The sequence below is a fragment of the Protomyctophum parallelum genome, assembly GCF_964188405.1.
Source record: "Protomyctophum parallelum genome assembly, chromosome: 13".
NCBI classification, from domain to species: domain Eukaryota; kingdom Metazoa; phylum Chordata; class Actinopteri; order Myctophiformes; family Myctophidae; genus Protomyctophum; species Protomyctophum parallelum.
Genome location: NC_139708.1, coordinates 18,786,928 through 18,809,896, shown reverse-complemented (window position 1 = coordinate 18,809,896; position 22,969 = coordinate 18,786,928). Strand labels below are relative to the sequence as shown.

Sequence of the window (22,969 nt, the reverse complement as noted above, 5' to 3'; positions counted from 1 at the left end):
TGCCCCTAATCTGGGGAACACACAACACAGTACCTCAAGAAATAAGGGAGCCATTAAACAGCCATTAAACAGTCAACATCTTTTAAGTGTCAACTGAAAGCCCACCTTTTGACCTAGCATCTTATGATATGGTAGTTAAAAGATATCATTGCTCATTTGTTGTCGTTTTCGATTTTTGTATTTTCTTTTTCATCCGTTTTGATTTTGCTGTATTGTACAATTAATTTGTATGTATGATTATCATTGTAATCTAATCAATCCATAATCACATTAATCCTTTAAAAAAAATCACTCGTGTGAAGTGAGGAGCGCTCTTATCATCATACATCATCACATTCCGGGCAAATCACAATTGGCGTCCTCATTTTTCTGTCATTCCGGCCAATCACAATAAGGCGTCTTCAAATTTCTGCCCTCAAATTTTATCCTCAATGTGTACTTTGTTCAGCCAATCAAATTATCGCTATGGGGTGATCAGCCAATCAAATCATCGCTAAAATTCACACAAACAGACAAAGCTGGGCATAGGAGGGGCTCAAAAAAGAACGCCTCTCACATCATCACATGACATAACACAGTATATACAGTAAGCTTCGTCGTTCAGTCTATTTACGGTTTTGTGCAAGTATTAAAATGTGCATTTCCACATGAAATTTAACTGCGTATGCATTTAGCCCAGTGGTTTCCAAACGTTTTCACGTCAAGGACCCCCAAATTGACACTAATTAGGCCGTGGACACCCATTTGAAGACATATGCCAGGGGCCTCCTGTCACCTCCATAAGAAGATCTTTACGGCTCTAGCAGTGATTCTCAACCCGTTTCATTTCAAGGACCCCCAGTTTGACATGCATTAGTCTACGGACCCCCATATAAAGGCATTTCTATCTCTGAGACCCCAATTTATATTGTAAAATCAATGGTACGGGTCCATTTGGTTCCATCTGTACACTCAGAGTTGCAGACCCATAAGGGTCCATTTGGTTCCAAACTATCATTTAGCTAGGGACCCCCTGGAACTCCCTCATGGACCCCTGGGGGGTCCCCATACCCCACTTTGGGAACCACTAGTTTAGCCGGCTGTTCTGACACAAGTCTTTCTTCACAGAGCGTACAAGTCGTGTTCTGACACAAGTCTTTCTTCACAGAGCGTACAAGTCGTGTGGACAAGGGGGGCCCCCGCATGTCAAGATCGTGGTTGAGTGGGACAAGGAGACCAAGGAATAGTGAGTCAAACACATTGATGTTGTAGCTCTGCATTCCTGTGGTGTGACGTGCACGATGTGTTTGGTTTGTGTTGAATGCAGAGCACATTCAAGACAGTTCTACAAGCTCATAGTGCGGCACAAAGTGACGTGCTTTGAGCTTGTACAGTATATCTGCTATTTTTGAATAGCCAAAGTATAAAATAATGCTTTTTTAGCTCAAATCGAAAATGACACAGGAGCTTTCCTGGTTTTAACGGGTTAAAGAAAGATTCGACTAAGTGAAACTTGCTGCACCAAATTAGTGTTTGTTGGACAAAAGATCCCTTATACTGTATGTAACGAATGTTTTTGTTCACATTGCCGTTTTAGCAAGCTACTAAAATGTACTACAGGAAAATTGGAAAACAACATCATAACTGTCCTTAATTTAATATGTGTATAATTAAATCTAAGCCTATACCAGTACAACTACATATATATTATTTGTGTCAACAGGCAACAGTCTGCTTGATGTTATAGTTCCACACAGTGAAGGAAGGAAGACATGAGGGGAGAGAGAGAGAGAAGGAAGGCCGGGAGACTTGAGAGGCAGGAACTAGAGACAGGTGCAGGAAGGGCAGCGCTAATTTAAGATATGAAGTAATAAGAGGGAAACCAGAAAACATTGATTCAGAAGCAGAACACGAGTCAAGTGGTGGAGAAATTGATATTAGTTCTGAGAAGATATTTGTGAGAATGGAGAGGTAAGAAAAGGAACAGATTACGGTAATAATGAACCACTTCTCCATTTTGGAGGACCATCTATGCTTTAAATTAAGTGAGTGGTGCAACTCCGTGTGGGGGTTCCCGGGGGGAGTGGGGGGGTTCCAGACCCACAGGAACACACCCGGGGTGCCGGCCCGGTTCCGGTGTGCCGCCCTGTGTCCGAAACGGTTGAGAAATGACAGTTACCATGTGCCGGTCCCTCTACTGTACCCTCTACTGTACTGTACTGTACTGTACTGTACTGTACTGTACTGTACTGGCACACCCAAAATCACCATATACAGTTAATATGTGTGTGTGTGTGTGTGTTAGGTTGCGCACAGTTGTAAATAATAAATGAGGCCTTAATTGCTGTTGGACATTAAACTGTGATGCAGTGCAACATCCTCGGCTCTGGACGGTCAGTCAAAACTGGCCATCCTGTCTGAAAAAGCCTGTGCATCTGCCTCAATTACCCCCCCCCCTCCACTAATGTTGGAAGCCAACTTGGCAAACTCTGAACATGAATATGGGGTGTGTCGGGGACTGACATAAAGGTGAAACGACCCACACTGCCCCACACAGAAATGAGATCGGAGAGTGCACCGAGTCATGATCTCAACCCCGTCGAACACCTTTGGAGTAGAATTGGGAGCCTGGCTTAATTGACCAATATGAAGCGTCTGACCTGACTAATGCAAATTGCAGCAGCAATGTTCCAACTTCCAACTAGTGGAAAGCCAAATGATCAGAATAGAGGAGAATGTTTTAGTACTAGCAAAGGGGCGAACCAACTCCATATCAATGCCTGACCACAATGAGTGGTTAGGACTCACCATGATGGCAAATAGATGCAAAGAAAGTGTGGGAAATGTGGTGACTGTGATTTAGTCGATGAAAATCCAGCGAGGTCACTGTGAAATATGCATGCCACTGTTCTATTAGGATCCTACCATCCATGCCGCTAACTAGCAGGTGCGATTAATAAATACTCTCTTGGCTTTGTATCCCTTGGAAATTATTTCTTCAGTTGTAGCTGCAGTACAGTATTTCCAGACGTTGGTCTAGTCAATCTTTCATTTGAATTTTAGCTGCTTATTGTCTTATTTAAAATTGTGTGTATTTTGTTCCACATTATTAAATTCTATTCCATTCCTAACTGCATTTTTTGTGCAAATAATGGTCAGTTGAGTCTCAAAACATGTTAATATCAAATTGATATATACCACATTTGAAAATATGTTGTCTCTGGGAACCCCATAAGAGGATATGTGAATAGTCATTGTTATACATTATTTAATTGGGCTAACTACCGTACTAGCTGGTGATATAATAGTGAAATTCAACCACTCCCCAGCCAAATCTGTACATTTAACAGCACTTAACCCGTTAAAACCCGGGATAAGCATCTGTCATTTTAGATTTGTTTGCGTTGGCTATTCAAAAATAGCAGATATTCAAGCTCTCAGTGTGTCATTTCATGCGGCGCTGCGAGCTTGTACATCTGCTACTTTTTGAGCATTTAAAAAAAAAATCTTGAAAGTGTGAACCACCGATTCTACATGTGTAGAATCGCCCTCGGGTTTCAAGTCATTAAGTCAAACAGAAAATGTGACTCAAAGGTCCGCATAGACCAGGGCTTTCCTCTGCGACATGCGGCCCGGCTGAGAGGCACTGTAAGAGTACTGTAAGCAGCCAGCAGATCCTCTCATTTCATCTGGAGATGGTGTAGCTGACCACGCTCCTCTCACTACTAGTCTGTTTGGAAGAGTACATCCCTTTTTTCTTTTTTTACTTACATTTTTATCCCACAATTTTGTAACCCAGTTTTCTTTTCACCCAGTGCCAATTATCTAATGTAATCCTGGGCGCTACACTTCCTCTGCCAACCTGGGGGGGGGGCAGCGGACTGACCTCATGCCTCCTTCTATGCATGAGGAGTCCAAGCTGCTTCTTTTCACCTGACAGAGGGGAATTTCCCCGGCCGGACGTAGCGCGTGGAAGGGACACGTTATTCCGACCAGTTCCTTTCCCCTCCATCAGGCGCCCCGGCTGGCCAGGGGGAGGTAGTTTTAGAGACCAGGATTACGGCATGTTTTTGTGAGGGTATCTACCCTAGGCCTAGGGGACACGGGGAGAACATGCAAACTCCACACAGAAAGGCCCTATCGCCAACCCCCCCTCGGGTATGGGCACTGATGACGCGAAGAGTACATCCCTGACGCTGAGAGCGTGTATCTGACTGTGCTCTTCTACCTTCCTCACTAGTCTGTTCGGATACACGGAGGAAGAGTACATCCCTGACGCTGAGAGCGTGTATCTGACTGTGCTCTTCTACCTTCCTCACTAGTCTGTTCGGACACACGGAGGAAGAGTACATCCCTGACGCTGAGAGCGTGTATCTGACTGTGCTCTTCTACCTTCCTCACTAGTCTGTTCGGACACACGGAGGAAGAGTACATCCCTGACGCTGAGAGCGTGTATCTGCACAGAGAGCAGCACCACCAGCCACAGGCCTGCACACTCGCTCAGTGCTTTACGCTCTACACCAAAGAAGAGCAGGTAACACATGCACACACACACACACACACACACACACCGTGTTTTTTATGTGCCTAATGTGTATTGTTTTGTTTAGATTTTCTTGTATTTGCACAAGCAGTGAGCTGTGTGTTTTTATAGTTAAACCCTTCCTCCCGAGCGGGCCGTAGCCCTGCCTGCCTGCCCGGGGCTTTGCATGTTGTTGTTTCATCAAACTGCCTTTCGGTCCTTTCAGCAGGTTTTTACTGCATATCGTGGCGCTTGTGTTTGGATTAAAACACAACTTCTAGGAGGACACCGGGAAAAGTCCACATATAGAGTGCGTGTGGTTTGGCTTTCCTGGCAGAGGTCTGTTAAAGGATAGCGTTGAAAAGGAGCTCTGGTGGTCAGAGGAAAGTGTGGGTTTGGTGGAAGGGAAGCCTCCTCCGTTCTCTGTAGTGATTGGAGCCTGTCCTTGACTCATTGATGCAGGCTACTGCCAGCTGGGCGCTGTGTGTGCAGTGCTGGATGAAGTACTCAAATGTTTTACTTTAAGTAAAGGTATCAATGCTGCCAGCTCAGTGGCCTTGTGGTTAGAGTGTCTGCCCTGAGACTGGGAGGTCGGGGTTCAATACCTGGCCGGGTCATACCAAAGACCCAGTGCCTCCCTGCTTGACACTCAGCATCAAGGGTTGGATTACGGGTAAGTCCCTGCGACATACTAGCATCATGTCCAGGGGGTGTACTTGTACATCAAGCTGCCTCACGCTACAGAAACAGGAGATAGGCTCCTGCCCTATGGGCCTCATGGCTCGGCAAGGCTACTTATCAATGCTGCCCACAATGTGTGGCGATCTGCTATTCTCAAGTTGTTGAAATGTATATAGACTAGAGGTGGTTAGTTTGTAATGATGATCAAAGTAACTAAACTTACTAGTAACTAAAGTGTTGTGTGTGTGTGTGTGTGTGTGTGTGTGTGTGTGTGTGTGTGTGTGTGTGCGCGCGCGCGCCTGTGTGTGTTTGTGTGTGTGTGTGTGTGCGCGCGCCTGTGTGTGCGTGTGCCTGTGTGTGTGTGTGTGTGCGTCGGTTCCATCCCAGCTGGCCCCTGACGATGCGTGGCGGTGTCCCCACTGCAAGCAGCTGCAGCAGGGTCGCATCAAGCTCAGCCTGTGGACGCTGCCGGATGTGCTCATACTGCACCTCAAGAGGTTCCGACAGGTACTGCACCCTGAACCGTCCCAAACTACAGTGTGACTATTACCTATTTACTGTCACCATTCCATTGTGTTTTTGGCGTCAAACGTTGGATCATATGAATACAAATTACATTTCTGTTTGGTTTTTAGGCTTCATAATCACAAATTGCACAGGGCAGCTATGAAAAGTTACTGACACATTATGCAAAAATAATAATAATTAAATAGCAGATCTGATCTACAATAGCTGGTCTACAAGCTTACTTGTTTTAAGCTTGTAGATCTGCTATTATGTTTTTTCTGGCATTACGATTATGTCTATGACAATGCTATTATCTGAAATAATAATTGTAACAGGCCTAAGTGTGACACCAGCTGTATTCTGTGTTGTTATCCCTCCTCCTTCCTGTTATATCTATTCCAGTGTTTCTCAAATTATTATATCCTATTTTATTTTCCTTTATTTCTTTTTGATTAGCATTACAAAAAGAAGTGTCTATTGTTTCCAGTGCAGTGAACGGAATAATTGTCTTTGAGTACTTTGAAAAGCACTGCAAACAATTAATGTATTGTCATTGTTAATATTATTATAAGGAGGACTTGGTTGTTCTTTTTTCTCGTTGATGAATTGAAGTGAGGAGTTTTTTTGAGCATGTCTTCTGTGGAAGCAATGTGAAACATGGGGTTTTCAGAAAACTGTCAGGATTTAGAATGGCCGTCACGTCTAAATGTGTTAATCCATGTGCTGTGTGACAACACCACAACGTGCTGTAGGAGGCCGACAGGAGGGTGAAGATGCAGAACATGGTGCGGTTCCCCCTGATGGGCATGGACATGGCGCCCCACGTGGTGAAGAGGAGTCAGAGCAGCTGGAGCTTACCCTCCCACTGGTCGCCGTGGAGACGACCCTACGGCCTGGGGCGCAACCCAGACGACTACCTGTACGACCTGTACGCCGTGTGCAATCACCATGGCAACATGCACGGAGGACACTACACAGGTAACCATGGCAACATGCACGGAGGACACTACACAGGTAACCATGGCAACATGCACGGAGGACACTACACAGGTAACCATGGCAACATGCACGGAGGACACTACACAGGTAACCATGGCAACATGCATGGAGGACACTACACAGGTAACCATGGCAACATGCACGGAGGACACTACACAGGTAACCATGGCAACATGCACGGAGGACACTACACAGGTAACTATGGCAACATGCACGGGAGGACACTACACAGGTAACCATGGCAACATGCACGGGAGGACACTACACAGGTAACCATGGCAACATGCACGGAGGACACTACTACACAGTTAATTCCAAAGTGTGTACATTGTTTAAGTGACGGATGCATGGTTTTCATATGGTACATATATGAACTTTGGCTCAAAGCTTGTGTTTAATTCACGTGGTTTAGTGACTATAGCGCTCTGAACAGCACAGCTTTCCCTTTTAAGTTTCAACAAAGGTCATGGTAGCTTGGTTACAACCGAAACGGACCCTCCTCTGAACTTCCTCTTCAAAATAAGAGCCACTTGAAATGATTAGTCAACACTAGTTTTATTTCCAAGTGTACTTACAGGACATATAGATGGACATTTGAGTGCCTGGCATAATGCAACGGAATGTCAGTTGTGTCAGGATTCTGGGGACATAAATTCCTGTCTCAGCTCTCGGGACGCAAAAGCGCTTCCGTGCCTTTGATCTGCCACGCAGCAAGCATTTTGACGATGCATGCGCACTGTCGCACCAGTTATGTGCTTGTGCACCACCCCTGTATATAATTAAGTCCCATCTCTTGCTGAAAATGTTCTAATGGGCCTGGGCCGTGGCTCAGCGGTCCAGGCACCTTGGCTGGTAACCCAGTCTGGCAGTGTCCCGCAGGTTCGACTCCCGGTCCCGACGGCCTTTACTGCATGTCACCCCCCCCCCATCTCTCTTCCCATTTCCTGTCCCTCCATAAGAAATATAAAATAAAGGCGAAAGCCACAAAAAAAATACATTTAAATAAAAAAAGAAAATGTTCTAATGGAAATTGGAAACCCGTTTGATCTCTCCCATGCACTCCATTCTCTCTCCTCAGCCTACTGTAAGAACTCTATGGATGGTGTGTGGTACTGCTTCGACGACAGTGAGGTCCAGCCCATGGCTGATGAGGACGTGTGCCAGCAGACGGCCTACATCCTGTTCTACCAACGAAGGACCGCCATACCCTCCTGGTCCGCCAACAGCTCAGTGGCCGGTCAGTGGGTTTTTTTTCCCCGCCCCGCAATCGCATCTGACGTCAGCCTGTTGTATTTTACAGCAGGAGATCTAACACTCCAGAAGGAAACCTTCACAGGATTACAGGCCTGTGTAGAACACACATTCCCTCCTGTATGAACCATACTATTAGTTAAATAGTAGGTTGTGTTAGGACTGTAATCTCTCAAGAACAGATTCTGTGCTGCGACCCAAGGAAACAAACAGCAGAGGGTGCTGTTTTTTCTTTTTTTTGCCAATGGGTTCCCACATTGGGACTTACTGTAACTATAACTAATTGTAATTAGTAGTGAAATTATATATATATAATCAGATGTGAAAGTATTGTATGATGGGTGTATATGGTCCTTTCTTTTATTTGTAAAAAAAAAAGTATCATTTCAAGTGTATTATGTGTGTGATGAATGAGATGTGTTTTGGTAGTTTATTATGTAGCTAATGAGTTGCACCTGTACGGCATGGAGGTGTTGGCCCAGAATTGGTTGGGAACTAACCAACTATTTTGGTCTTTGTTTAATGCAGGTTCCACCAGCTCCTCTCTCTGTGACCACTGGGTCAACAGGTTGCCAGGGAGCAGGCCTGCTAGCTTAGCATCCGGGGCGTCTTCCAGACGCACATCTTTAGCTTCGCTCGCCGAGTCTGTGGAGTTTGCAGCCGAACGCAGCGAAGATGACGGTGAGACATTCTGAAATGTATTATGTAAATGTGAGAAAGTCCGACCTCGGGCACATGCATCCAAACAATAAAATCCAAGGTTCTTATAATTAATACTACGCTCAGTGACTCGCACTGGGAAAGAGCGCCATCTGGCGTGATCACAGAAGCATTATATGATAAGCTCCCAGACAATTTAATTGGCTGGGTGTAAACCACGTGGTCCCTGCATGGCCCACCCTCCCTCCTTATATGCAGGAGCCCGTGGTTTACTCCCTCATTCAAATTGCACTTCTGTTGAAGACACAGAGCATAAAGCATTATCCCCAGACTGCGAGCTTTTTCTTTACAAAGAGTTTCAGACAGGACGGAAGCGTATTCCGGGACCGCGAAACGAAAGCTTGACAGAAATACTGAGGGTATATATATATATTTAAAAAGTAAAAAGATTGTAGCCATTAACGCTCTCTTCAAACTTATAGCTAGCCTAGGCCACTAACGCCAAACTAGCCCGAACAGAGATTGTAGCCTATAACGCTCTCTCCTACATAGCCTATAGGCTAACACGTGTAACGCTCACAGTTAGCTCGGAGCTAATCTAGCCACTAACGCTACTAGCCCTGGGGCTTTTCGCGTTACACCCGAAGACGGAGCCCTTCTTTGTGTTCACCGAACACCGGCGACGGGGAAGATGGCTCCACCAGCTTCACAAGGTAGAAAGCGGAGGGTGAACAAGGATCCTGTTCCCCAGAAGGAATGTGACCGATGCGGTTCAAAGATGTCGGGCAGAGACAAACACGGCACGTGTCTGTACTGCCTTGGATACAACCACGCATACATGGCAATAAACGTCCCAGGCGGCTGTAAAGCGTGCTCCACAACTGAGTTACGCTACCTCCAGCGACGACTGAGCCGCATGAAGTCCCTGCAGGACGGCGACCCAGTCCTAGGGGCTACTGGAGGCTACTTGGAAGAAGAGGACGAGCCGGGGCACGACACCCGAGACGCCGCATCGACCTCTCGTGACGGCATCCCCTGGGGCGATAACATGGACACGTCCGACCCCATGCCGGACCAGGGAATACAGGTCGACGACTATGAATACGACCCCATCTACGGGGATGAGGTCCCATTCCACATCATAGATGAGGTGTACTACGATGATGATGCTCCCGAAGAGGGAGAAATCTTCTACGGGGACGAAGACTCTCGTATTATTCCCGCCGACATGGCTGACGATACGGAGCCCCAGGCAGCGGCTGCTGCCGCCGCGCCAGCCGAGGGCACGGCAGAGCGAGCTGGCGGAGGACCGCCGGCGGCGGAGGACCCCGGCGCTAAGCTGACTGTGGACATGTCCGATATCCAGGACATATTCAGGAAGGCGGCCCTGAGGTGTAAGACACCATGGCCGGAGGAAGAAGAGACACAAGCAGAGGCGGAGACCGACATTTTTCAGTGTCTCGGTCCCACTCCTTTAAAACAACCCACGAAGAGGATGCTGCCCGTGGTGAAGGGCTTCTACGAAAATCTACAAGCAACGTGGGACAAGCCCAGATCCAATACCCTGCCCGACACACGCAGATTGGACTGCGCCGACATGGCAAAGAACGGATTGGATGGCCTGCCTCCGGTGGACGAGGCAATGGCGATGCATCTACTAAAATCCAAACTGTCGCTCTCAAAAGAGCCCACGTTCGCTCTGCCGGGAGACAAAGAATTCTCCGACATAAATAAAAAGTCATACAACACACTGGCCTCGGTGGCGAAAACTATGGGCGCAGTGCTGATGCTTCAGGGCTCTATGACCGCCATGTACAAGGCTGTAGGAGACGCTCCGTCCCCCGAGGACATGGCGGAGTTTCGAAGACTCCACAACGAGATGCTTCTTTTCTCGAAGAGCATTCTAAAATACACGGGCCGCGCCATGGCTTATTCCGTGGTAATGGAAAGAGCCAGGTGGCTGGAACACTCAGAGCTGCTGGGGGAGCAGAGAAGGGTCGTTTTGGACCAGGCTATTAACCACAAGGGCCTTTTCAAGACCACAATGGCCACAGCAACAGAGCGCTGTTCCGAAGAAAACAAGGCGAGCAGAGAAGCGCTCAATATGGCTATCCCCGTCAGGGGTGGATACCGCACGTCGGCGTCTTCCTCTTACCGCCGCCCGTACGATCAGCAAGCTACCTCCCGCGGCCGTTTCAGAGCGCCGCCACCGCCTAGAACCGCCGCCTCCACCAGCCACAGTACTCCCCGCTATGAGCGAGCTCCGAGGCGGGAGGAGCAGCAGCCGCAGCAGCAGCGGAGGAGGCCGCCTTCAGCCTCCCCTTCGCGGGGCCCCCAACGAGGCTTCAGGGGCAACAACAGGAAGCGGGGTGGCACATAGCAAGCACCGCTATGTCTGGGGGATTCGACGGGCACCGTCTCCCCTGTACCACTTTCCCCACAGGTTCGAGAACACGGACATCATGTAGTGGCTACGGACCTCACATGCTGCCCGGAAAAGAGGAGAAGAATAGCACACAATTGTTTTATCAATGTCAATGCTTATACTGTCGATACAATGTACGATGTAATACCTCCTGTTTGTGTATTAAAACGTTTTGTAATAAAGAATTTTACCCCGGAGCACCCCGTCCGTGTGGCGGGGGCGCGGAGGAAAATAAAACAAAAACAAAAACAAAACCAAATGAACCCAAGGGGAATGAGCCCGATGCTATGGGGGTCAGTCAGACACCCCATAGCAGCGGGACAGACGCAAAACACGGCGACAGAATCCCCATGTTCTGTCCCGGAGCGAACTCGTCCAGGCCAAAATTTCCTTCCCCCGGTAGGGGGCGCTGTATCACCACGAATGCCTGCGACAACAGCACACTGTCTAACACATCATTATCCGGACCATTCCACCCCCCCCTCGTTAGGGGGCGCCATGTCTCTGCCAAAAACTTTGGCAGTAATAGACAACCCGTTAGCACGGTGCCTTCCTCAATGGATGGAATGCAAAGCACATCCATGGGTGGTCCGTACTATTTCTCAGGGTTACAGACTCCAGTTTGCCTCGAAACCCCCCATGTTCGAGAAAGTAATTTTCTCTCAAGCGCATGGGCAGGCGGCCGACATACTTCAGACAGAAATAGCCTCTCTAATAAACAAGAAGGCTATACAGGAAGTTCCGCCGGATCAGAGTCGGAACGGATTCTACTCCAGGTATTTCCTGGTTCCAAAGAAAGGGGGAGGGCTACGCCCCATCTTAGACCTGAGAGCCCTGAACCGTTATTTGAGAGTGTTCAAATTCAAAATGTTAACGAGTGCGACACTGCTTCGCATGATTCGCCAGGGAGATTGGTTCACGTCCGTGGATCTAAAAGACGCTTACTTTCATGTAGCGGTTTACCCGCCGCACAGGAAGTTTCTACGGTTCGGATTCCGAGGACGGATCTACGAATACCTAGTGCTGCCGTTCGGACTATCTTTGAGCCCGAGGGTTTTCGTGAAATGCACACAAGCGGCTATCGCCCCATTGAGACAACAGGGGGTCCGCGTAGCGAGCTACATAGACGATCTGATGGTCCTCGCAAGCAACGGACGGATGGCACATCAACACACCAGGTTGGTAGTGAATCATTTGGTTTCTCTGGGTTTCAATATAAATCACGAGAAAAGCATGGTGGTGCCGACACAAATGATAGATTTCATAGGCATATCGCTGGACTCAATCACGTCTATGGCCCGTCTATCACAGGACAGGGTTACGTCATTCAGGAAATGCGCAGCAATGTTTCAACGAGGCAGTCGAGTGTCGTTCAAACTGTGCATGAGAATGTGCGGACTCATGGCGTCGGCTATATCGCTAGTACGACTAGGCAGACTGTATATGAGACCATTTCAGAAATGGATGCGATCGCTGAATGTACCCAGCAATCACCGTTCTCGCCGCGTTGTGGTCACAGAGGAATGCGTGACAGCCCTACAACGATGGAGAGACGTGCGTTTTCTCTCGGAAGGCGTGGCGATGGGAATAGTTGCATCCAGGAAAGTAATTACCACGGATGCCAGCATGACTGGGTGGGGTGCCACTCACGAGGGCAGGATGGCCAGAGGTGTGTGGGGTATTGGTCTACAGACCTCCCACATAAACTACCTAGAACTCATGGCAGTACTGTTAGCCATGAAGTATTTCCTGCCTCTTATCAGCAACTGTCATGTCCTAGTCAGGACAGACAATGTGACAACGATGTGTTACATCAACAAGCAAGGGGGACTTCGGTCCCCAACACTACACACACTAGCACACAAGCTGACTGTGTGGAGCGACAGACACTTGAAATCGATCAGAGCCACCCACGTTCCGGGAGTCCAGAACAGGGGGGCGGACTTACTGTCCAGGGGTGTATGTCACTACGGGGAATGGTCCCTACATCTCGCGGTGGTGGCCCAGATTTGGGACAGATTTGGCCAACCGCTAGTGGACCTGTTCGCTTCAGAGGAGAACACGAAGTGCCCGCTGTTCTTCTCCATACAAGGAGCGGCCCCTCTAGGGCTGGACGCCCTAGCACACAGTTGGCCGAGAGGGCTGTTGTATGCATTCCCCCCACTGTCCCTGATTTCTCCCACATTGGAGAGAGTGAGAGCTCAGGGCCTAGAACTGATTCTGGTGGCTCCGAGGTGGGGCCACTGGATATCAGAAATAATGCCTCTCCTATGCGGCCATCCGTGGCAACTACCACTACGCAGAGACCTGCTGACGCAGGCGAAAGGAGAGATATTTCACCCTCAGCCGGGACATCTGGCTCTTTGGGCCTGGCCCGTGAGAGGCTGAACTTAGGCACTGTGGGCCTCCCTCAGCGCGTGATTGACACTATCCAGGCAGCTAGAGCCCAGTCAACTAGAGATCAGTATGACAGGAACTGGCGGGTGTTTGAAGAATGGTGTGAGACGTCCAATGTGGCGGCTTTCGAAGCCTCGAAAGTGCACATTTTGTCCTTTTTACAAGAATTAATGGACAAAGGCAGGGCCTTCAACACAATTAAGGTCTATGTGGCTGCTATCTCAGCGTGCCATATAGGGTTTGAAGGGAAGCCAGTGGGTGAGAACCGTCTGTTACGTCAGTTCATGAAAGGTGTTAGACACCTCCGACCAATCCCAAATCACCTGGTCCCAACCTGGGATTTGGCTGTAGTGTTGGATTCATTGTCACAGCCTCCTTTTGAACCATTGGAGGAGGTGGACATGAAGTTCTTGTCGTTTAAAACGGCACTATTGGTAGCACTGACGACCACGAAACGTGTCAGTGATATCCATGCACTCTCGGTGAGCCTGGAGTGTATGCGTTTCTTAGATGGGGGACACAGGGTCATTATTAAACCTAATCCAGGGTTTATACCTAAGAATCCTTTGGCAAAGTGTGTTCCTGTCGAGTTGGAGATGTTCTCTCCTCCTCCGTTTTCATCGACAGAGGACAGAAGGTTACACAACCTTTGTCCAGTAAGGGCTCTGAGAGTGTACACGGACAGGACTAAGGTCTCGAGAAAGTCGGATCAACTGTTTGTGGCATATGCCCCAAGATCAGTGGGAAAACCCATAACGAAAGTAAGGCTCTCCCAATGGATAGTGGAGGCCATACAGATTTCTTATACCAGTAAAGGAATGTTGCCTCCCGAGGGGTTAAGGGCACATTCTACAAGAGGTATGTCCGCATCCTGGGCTCTTTGTAGAGGAGTCTCGATTCAGGATGTTTGTACTGCTGCAAGTTGGTCATCACCTTTGACCTTTGCTAGATTTTATAGACTGAATGTGGCTGCATCGTCCCTGGGACATGCCGTCCTCAGTGTAGCTTCCAGACATGGGGATAACCCTTAAGCTGTGATTTCGGGATAACAATCAGGGAGTTTATTATGTTCCCAGTGCGAGTCACTGAGCGTAGTATTAATTATAAGAACTATAGGTTACAGACGTAACCCCGGTTCTTTAATAATACAAGCGAGGTGACTCGCCAAAACGCCCTTCTTGTTTACTTCAACGAGAAGGTGCAAATGTTATCTTGAATGAGGGAGTAAACCACGGGCTCCTGCATATAAGGAGGGAGGGTGGGCCATGCAGGGACCACGTGGTTTACACCCAGCCAATTAAATTGTCTGGGAGCTTATCATATAATGCTTCTGTGATCACGCCAGATGGCGCTCTTTCCCAGTGCGAGTCACCTCGCTTGTATTATTAAAGAACCGGGGTTACGTCTGTAACCTATAGTTTTAGCCAGAAGAACAAAGAAATGAGACTGCACACTCGATCGAGCTCCAAAATGCATTTTAGTGGGTCACCACCACTGGTGACATTTGGAGCGTGCCACACTCTTTTTCAGTGAGACGTTAAGACACAAATCACGCTAAAGTCCTAAAAAATAAGGCATGACACACACAGGGAAATAAATGTGTGTAATTTTTTTTTTTTTAATGTATTTCAGAACAGCTGTTCATTTCAATATGTTATTAAATGGCAAAGCAGTTTAATGTTGTCGATCTAGGGCCAGTTTTACGTATCCACACGATGTGAGCAAGTAAGGTCAATCTGAAGCTAAACGTTCTAAAAGCAGAACGTTTTTGTAAAGGTAAAAATGGTGAGATAAAGAAAGAACACACACAAACACGTTTTAAGATTATCCTTGGGCATGTTTATCTTTATAAACAACACAGTATAAAGAAAATGAAAATTCATGGACGGAGGAGGGAGGATTGCCCAGAAACAACAACACAGGTCCCCGACCCCAAGTCGAACCGGGGGTTATTGCAATTTTATGGCTGCTGCTCGAACCATTGCACCGTGGAGGCACCCTGAGAAAGGTCCTCCTCTGCATTAAGAGAGGGTTATGTAACAGCCTCTCAGTTGACTTCTATGGCATTTAGAACAATACTCTCTGTAGGGCCAGGCAATAATATATCAATATGATATTCATACAGTGATATGGGACTATGGAATTATGGTTAAATCAAAGTTTTTAGCAAAAAACTTAACGCACTATTGTGGATTTGTGATGGTAATCATTGCTATAGAGTGCTGTTCATTAGCTCTTTAACTTATTGACAGCCAAAACTACTATCTGGTGTCTGAAAAGGGTACTCCAGGACCGCCGCCCAGTCAGTTAATACGGGGAAGCTCTTAGTTTGAAAGCCATTTCACTCGGAAGCCGAGACCCAGGAAGTGAATTATTGCTATATAACGGGTGCCGTTATACAAATCAAGCTTGTTTTGAGCCTAAGAAGATGAATCTGAGATATTACGATTGTAAAAACGGTGCTTTTTGTCATCATTCCAAATTCGTTTATCCTCTGTTCTGTTCTGTGTGAGTTCTCTCTCCTGATTGGATACGATTGGTATCCCGACCTGAAAATGCATTTCTGTTTAATCAAGAGCTGGAGGAACCCTAAGCTCTATTTTATAGTTTATAAAATGTACGGAAGTGGCTAAACTAGACTATCTGCAAGCTCACAATGTGTCACATTGTATTGTGGCACGTTGTGAGATTGCAGATATGTTTGCAATTTCTGAAACCGTTTGAACGTTATCGTCATTACAATTACAATACCTTACAATATTGCCATCAGAATATTGATATGAAGGTATTTGGTCAAACATATTTTAGTTTGTCCATATCTCCCAGCCCTAGTGTCTAAACTATTGCTACTCCAGTGAGTCATGATTCGATGGAAAAAAACTAGTGGTGGGCATAGATTAATTTTTTTAATCTAGATTAATCTCACTGCAATTCTGGAGTTAATCTAGATTAATCTAGATTAAAATTGCTCATTTGAACTCTGCCGAAAGCATTGAAAATATGTGTGCGCTACCTAAATAATGACCAGAAGTAAATCCTTGAACGGGCCACGTGGCCCATTAGACCAGGAGCCCTATCATAATTGGTAATGAAAATATAATAATAAGGTTCAATACGATGTACGTGTGTTATACATTGTTTATTCAGTTAAACACGAATAACCATAAACACGTTACCATACAGGCAATTTGAAACAGTGGGTGCAAGAACAACCCCCTTTTCTGGGATATGACATTAATTAAACTGTAAACCTAGGGGTGATGAAGAACTGTTTACAGTCAGTAGTTTGACGAACACTTTTCCCCGAGGTCACATTCTCACCTAATACTTCGGTAGACTCATGCGTATGGGCGGAGATTTGGGGATTCTTGCATATTTAATTTGCTGCGGTTTGCCTTCACACTGTCATCCGTAGCAATTGGAAACGCAGCAGGGGGGACCTTTATCAATGTGTTCCATTCATAAACCTAGCCTACAACACAGCCTACAACACAGTGAAATCTATTGTGATAAAATTATACTCATAACGTGCATGTGTCGTGCCGTCTGGGACTGGACCCCCCCCCCCCTCTCTCTCTCACTATACGCACGCAGCCACAGTGCCACACACTGTTCTTTTTGGCATGGAGGCACAGCGCTGAGCGCACTGATATAACAGACATTAGCGCAAAATGTTTACAGTTTATTGAGATGAAAGTTCCAGTCCCCAGTCCCACTAGTCCCCACACAGTGACAGCACTCCATGTTTACGGCACGCACAGACAGACAGAATATTCTGTAGGCTATAATACTATTACACTGCACTGCAGTGTTCTTCTTTCTTAAGCAATTGATTAATGTACACCTCGCGACCAGGGCTTCAGTCTCCTCATTTGACCACGTCTATCCACGGTAACGGGACATCTTTGCGCTGCGTAAAAAAATATTTCTCCGTCTCCAACTGTGTTCAGCTCCTCACCCGCCACATTGTTTGCTTCATTTCCTTTATTTACTGCGGATTGCACCGAGGTTTCCATTGGGAAGCTTCTTGTAAAGAAATTTCCCCTGAAGCAAACCCGGGTTCACAGAGTCCTGCATGCTGACGTTTGATGTGGCACGCCGCACTGTTCATTAATTTCACCCGTGTCTGGTTAGGTTAGGATTTGTTACCGCCCCGCTCTCAGAGTAATTTATTTCACCTTGTCCCTGTTAGGTTAGGACTTCTCCCTCCCACAGAGTAATTCCGCCAGGTAAAACTATCAAAGTGAAATTCCTAGTTTGCTCGCTTTATGCAGTCAATGCAGACCCAGCTCCCAGACCCAACTTTGAGAATAGATTAATGGCGATAATTCTTTTGACGCGCGATAATATTCTCGCGTTAACGCAGCACGTTAACGCCGATAACGGCCCAGCATTAAAAAAACATATCCTATTTTTATAGGAATTGGACATTGGACACTGTTATCAAAATTGTGTAGAACCTTGTTGACAGTGTAGAGTTGATGAAAAAAATAATGGACCGTGCCAATGTGTGAAGGAGTACCATCTATTTTCTTTTCTTTCTTTTTTTTTGTACCAGGCGGATTTTCCACCCGGCCTTTTGTGAGAAGCATTCAGCGTCAGAGTTTGTCCTCCAGGTCGTCCATCGCCAGCCCTCTGGCCATCAGTGACTCGGGACTGAAGCCTTCCTGGTCTCTCTCTGGCAAGCTCCACATGAGGTCCAACTCTACCAGGTCCAACTCTCCGTCGCGCTTCTCCCTAGACTCTCGCTCCTCGCCGCCTCTAGAGAGGATAGGTGAGGCCTGCGACGACAAAGTCTCCACGTCATGTTTTGGCAGCTACAGCAGACACGAGCGTTACTTTGGCAGCAGGTCTCCCCTGTCCATGATGGAGAGCTACAGTGACCAGGAGGGCAACAAGCGTTACCTCGACCACGTCTACAGCAAGTCGCTTCCCACCGAGAAGAAAATCATCAATACTGAACCGAGCGAAAACAACAACCAGATAACGGCGTTGGACCAAAACACACTACCGCCCCAGGCCACCCCTTCCAAAGAGCAGAAACGCAAGAGCAGCATCGGAGGATTTGGCTCAAAGGCAGAAAGCTCGGGGTCGTCCAAGAACTGCAGCAAAACGGAGCAGGACCGGACCTCCAAGAAACGCCTGTGCTCGTCCTCTGCCCAGAAAACCTCCGCTCCCCAGTCGTCTTCCAGTACTCCGGTTAAAGGCTCCAAAACGGCCAGTGTCAAGGACAAGAGCACCAATGCCAAGAAAAGCAGCTCCACGCCCAGCGGGACCCCTTCCAAAAAGAAGGAGCCATCTCAGCCCGCCGAGGGGACGCTGCAGCGTAAGCAGTGCACCTGCGCCACGGCCCAGTCCTCCGCCTCCCCCTCCCCGACCGCAAAGAAAACGCCCACCGGCAGCACGGACAAGACCTGCACAAGCAACCGAAAGAGGCTGGTGGAGAGGAGCTACAGCCGGGACTCGATCCACGCCGCCAGCCCCCTCGTGGGCAGTCCCCGCGGCGGCCCCACCGTGGCCCGTCTGTCCATGTCCAAGAGCGGGGACGGCCGGCCGGAGTGGAGGTCCTTCAGGAGCTCCAGCAGCAGCTCGTCCGTCACCAGCCTGCGTTCCCCCAGCGTGTCCTCCAAGGACCTGCGGCGCGGCAGCAAGTCCGAGGACAAGGGGCTGTCCTTCTTCAAGAATGCCCTGCGACAGAGGGAAAGCCGCCGGTCGGCCGACCTGGGCAAGAGCACCATGCTGTCTAAGAAGGCCGCCTCCGATAGGACAGGCAAGCCGTGTGGAGGACAAGGCAAGGACAGCGGCACCGACGGCGACGCCACGTCAGACAGTGTGTCTCTGCAGGCGTCCCCAGACAGTCACGCAGGTGAGAAAAAGTCTGCGTCAAAGGAGTCTTCCAGTTCCAAGCCCCCCGGCGGCTCGCTCAGTCGCTCCCTGTTACACGTTGGCAAGTCCAAGTCTTCCAGTTCTGAAATGAGCCTCAAGTCTCCCTCGAACGGGAACAAGCCTCTCGAAAAGAAGGCGTCTTCCAGAAAGTCCAGCATGCAATCTCCTGCACGTCAAACACAGAGGCCTCAATGATATACTAATCGTAGTTCCATTTTAAAGCAATGCAGCTATTTTCTTTGTGCCTAAGTTTAAAATGAGCGCCAAAAGTATTTGCCAAGTGACAGATTTATTTTTCAATGTTGTGGACACGTACACTAGCTGGCAGTTGATCCATACAAGGACTCTGAGGTTTTCCTATGATACAGTCATCTGGAATATAAGTATTTCTCCACATTGGATGAATGGTAGAAAATATGCAATATTTTTTGCACTTGTCCCCACTTTTAAGGACACAAAACCTATTTTAGTTGAGTATATACGTATAATGAAAGGTAAATTAATGATGAATTTGGCTCCTGTGAGCAAATTGCAAAAAGCAGGGTATGGAAAGTACACATGGCAGTACACAGGAACATGCTAATTGCATGCCACATGTGTAGTTATTGTGTACGATACAACTTTTGTGTGTAGTGCACACACACGGTAGTGTAGTGCACTACTGCTATATATTTGATACGTGTTTATTCTAATTCTAAACAGATTATTACCGACTAACTGTATTCAAACCTCTCTGTTTTTGTATCAGTCTCTCACCGTGTACAGTGATAACAACGACACAACCCATACATTGAAAAGGCACCTTGGAAATACTAGAGCTCACATTTGTACAGTTACAGTATATACATAATAATGCTCCGCTAGTGCACACATACATTAAAAAAAAAAGAGTTTCATTCCAAAATGTACGCAAGTGAACATTTTCAAGAATTGCCAATGTTTTTGATCAATTACTTTAAGTAATTCAAATCAATCCACACAGTAAAATCTAGTGCGTCAGTAGTCCGTTTGGTTACATTTGCACACAATCTGAGTTGAATTAATTAACACTGAGGATCTTACTGTGTGGGCTGTTTTAGAACATTGGCTGTTTTGGAACATTTATCATTTTATATCATATAGAACACGTATTACGAGGTAATGGGGGGCGTGGGGGGGGGGGGGGGGGTGGGATGGATTAGGTTTTGCCAAACATCAAGAAGGAAAGCACTTTGCAAAACGGTCAAGTCAATGGAGAATATCATATGCGTGCAGTATATCAGTATATCCACTTTCTTTTGGCCATGTGGAACATGAATCTATTGGCACTAACTACAGTACCATTGAGTTTTAGGTACTAGATGGCAGTGTCACGGTACACATGTCCATGTGGCTGGCACGTCCCATGCTTTCCCATTACTGCATATGACCTTAAGCAACAGCTAAATTAATATTAACGCATTGCTTGATCGCCGAGTGCAAAATCTAAAAGCATGCTTGCTAATAGTTTGAACCTGGCATTTTCCGACTCTTTTTCACCTCTTGCACCACCATTCTGGCTAATTCACTTTTTGGATTACTTTCCTGGCATTCAGCATTCCAGAATTATTCTATTGTTCTCTTTTGGGCAAGAACATTAATGTATTCACTAAATCATTCCATGTTCTGACACTAGGATTAGAAGCCGAGAACCCCCTTTTTTTGTGTTAAATTAACTAAGTGAATTCATGCTCAGGATTTTACTGTGTAGAACTTTGATTTTAGATTTATTTTGCCACCATATGCCAACAATGTGTGATTTGTGATCATCAGGTGATGAAGTGTAGCTCCGTGCTGTATTCCAACCATACACAGTACTATGGTTTAATGGACTAGCTAGACGAACACTCTCAAGTTTCAAGTTCATGATCCTTTAATATCCCTTAGTGAAATACCCGAAAGAGAAATGGCTCGGATTCCATTTATTGTTTTCAGAAGCACAGTGTAATGTTTAATTTATACTGCATCGTACGCCGATAATGGCAGATCTACACGTTTTCACGGTATAAATCAGGCTTTTAGATTCACTGGTGTTTCTGCCATGTTGCAATCTCCCAATAATATGCCCCGAATGCTGTGCTCAGCCTCGGGTACGCGTCACGGTCTCAATTTCTCAAACTGTACTTGCTTGGAGGTGGGCGTGACCATTTACTCCCAACGCAAAGGCGATGCAGCACTGGCCTCGGGTACACCTGACAGACGTGTCGTGCCGTGCCTTGCAGATAACCGTGGGAAATAATTCGCAGCAAGAATATTGATATTTCTATCATGAAATACTAGTGTATGAAGTCTGTACATTGCAGCTGGAAAGGCTCAAATAAGTCATTGGTGGAATGTCACTTACCGTATGAGTCAGGACTGTCACTTAGGTCTAATTTACTTCTCCACAGCTGAGGGCCCCTTTTAAACGGATAAATCCAATATTGATATCCTATTTATTATTTTATGTAATAAGTGCAATATTAGTTGTGGATTTTAATCTAGCTTCATAACCTTGATGTGAATATAAAAGCAGCGTCCATATTTAATATACTTATTTTGTCCATTGTATTTTGGCCAATTGTGACTTATGTTAGAGATTACTATGAAGAAATTAGGGCTATTAAATATCTATTTCTTTCTACACACATTTCTTCACGGAGATGGTCACAACAGAATGTTGTGAGAAGAGTGGAAAGTAGCCGATCTACAAGCTCACACAAAGTGTCTCAGTGCGATGCGGTGTGAGCTTGTAGATTGTCCGTTTTTGGTGCATAACACTGGCATACAACCTGTTGATTAATTATGGCCCATTTCTTCAGACCAGATAGACACATCCTTTGAAAGAAAAAATGTGTTTCTTTAATAACTTGAGTTATTATAAAAACCCTCATAATAGTTTTTTAGGATAGAATCAAATGTATTTTTATTAGTCAAATGAAATAGGCTAGATGTAGCTTTTCTTTATATAGCAGATATATATATTGTATTTTGGAATGAAACCCTTTAAAAGAAACAGAGAAAAACATATGTGTATATGTACGTATAGACAATATAGATACTATAAGCGGAGGAACTAGTATACGCATTTTCCTTTTTTCATGAGAAAGCGCCTTTCAGTACCGTTATGGAGCTAAACCATGTAGTCGACTGCTGTATGCATCGCTGAGTAGCAAGGTTTAATTGTATATAGTCTACTGCTGTATGCATCACTGAGTAGCAAGGTTTAATTGTATATAGTCTACTGCTGTATGCATCACTGAGTAGCAAGGTTTAATTTTATATAGTCTACTGCTGTATGCATCGCTGAGTAGCAAGGTTTAATTTTATATAGTCTACTGCTGTATGCATCACTGAGTAGCAAGGTTTAATTTTATATAGTCTACTGCTGTATGCATCACTGAGTAGCAAGGTTTAATTTTATATAGTCTACTGCTGTATGCATTGCTGAGTAGCAAGGTTTCATTTTAGCACTTTGTATATATTATATTTTCAAAAAAATGTTACACGATAACTTCATGGATCAATATGATCATTTTTTTTATTTTGTTATGTGTTGCGTGTAAATAGTTTGACGACACATCTTAACGGATGTGTGTAATGGGGCCTCAGACTTGAAGTGGTAAAAGGGTACTTTCATCTCTTGTGTATGTATATGAGGTATT

At 46.3% G+C, this 22,969-nt stretch overlaps 1 protein-coding gene across 1 annotated transcript in view; it reads left to right on the top strand.

The window, feature by feature from the left end:
• Nucleotides 1-21,419, top strand: part of usp31 (ubiquitin specific peptidase 31) — a 31,782-nt gene extending 10,363 nt beyond the window's left edge. The window contains exons 10-16 of the mRNA XM_083780826.1: nt 1,148-1,225; nt 4,384-4,513; nt 5,570-5,689; nt 6,442-6,667; nt 7,767-7,925; nt 8,468-8,620; nt 17,980-21,419. Of these exons, the coding sequence (XP_083636952.1) occupies nt 1,148-1,225; nt 4,384-4,513; nt 5,570-5,689; nt 6,442-6,667; nt 7,767-7,925; nt 8,468-8,620; nt 17,980-19,502 (2,389 nt within the window). The 3' untranslated portion in view covers nt 19,503-21,419. The remainder of the gene's footprint in view (nt 1-1,147; nt 1,226-4,383; nt 4,514-5,569; nt 5,690-6,441; nt 6,668-7,766; nt 7,926-8,467; nt 8,621-17,979) is intronic.
• The last annotated feature ends 1,550 nt before the right edge of the window (nt 21,420-22,969 follow it).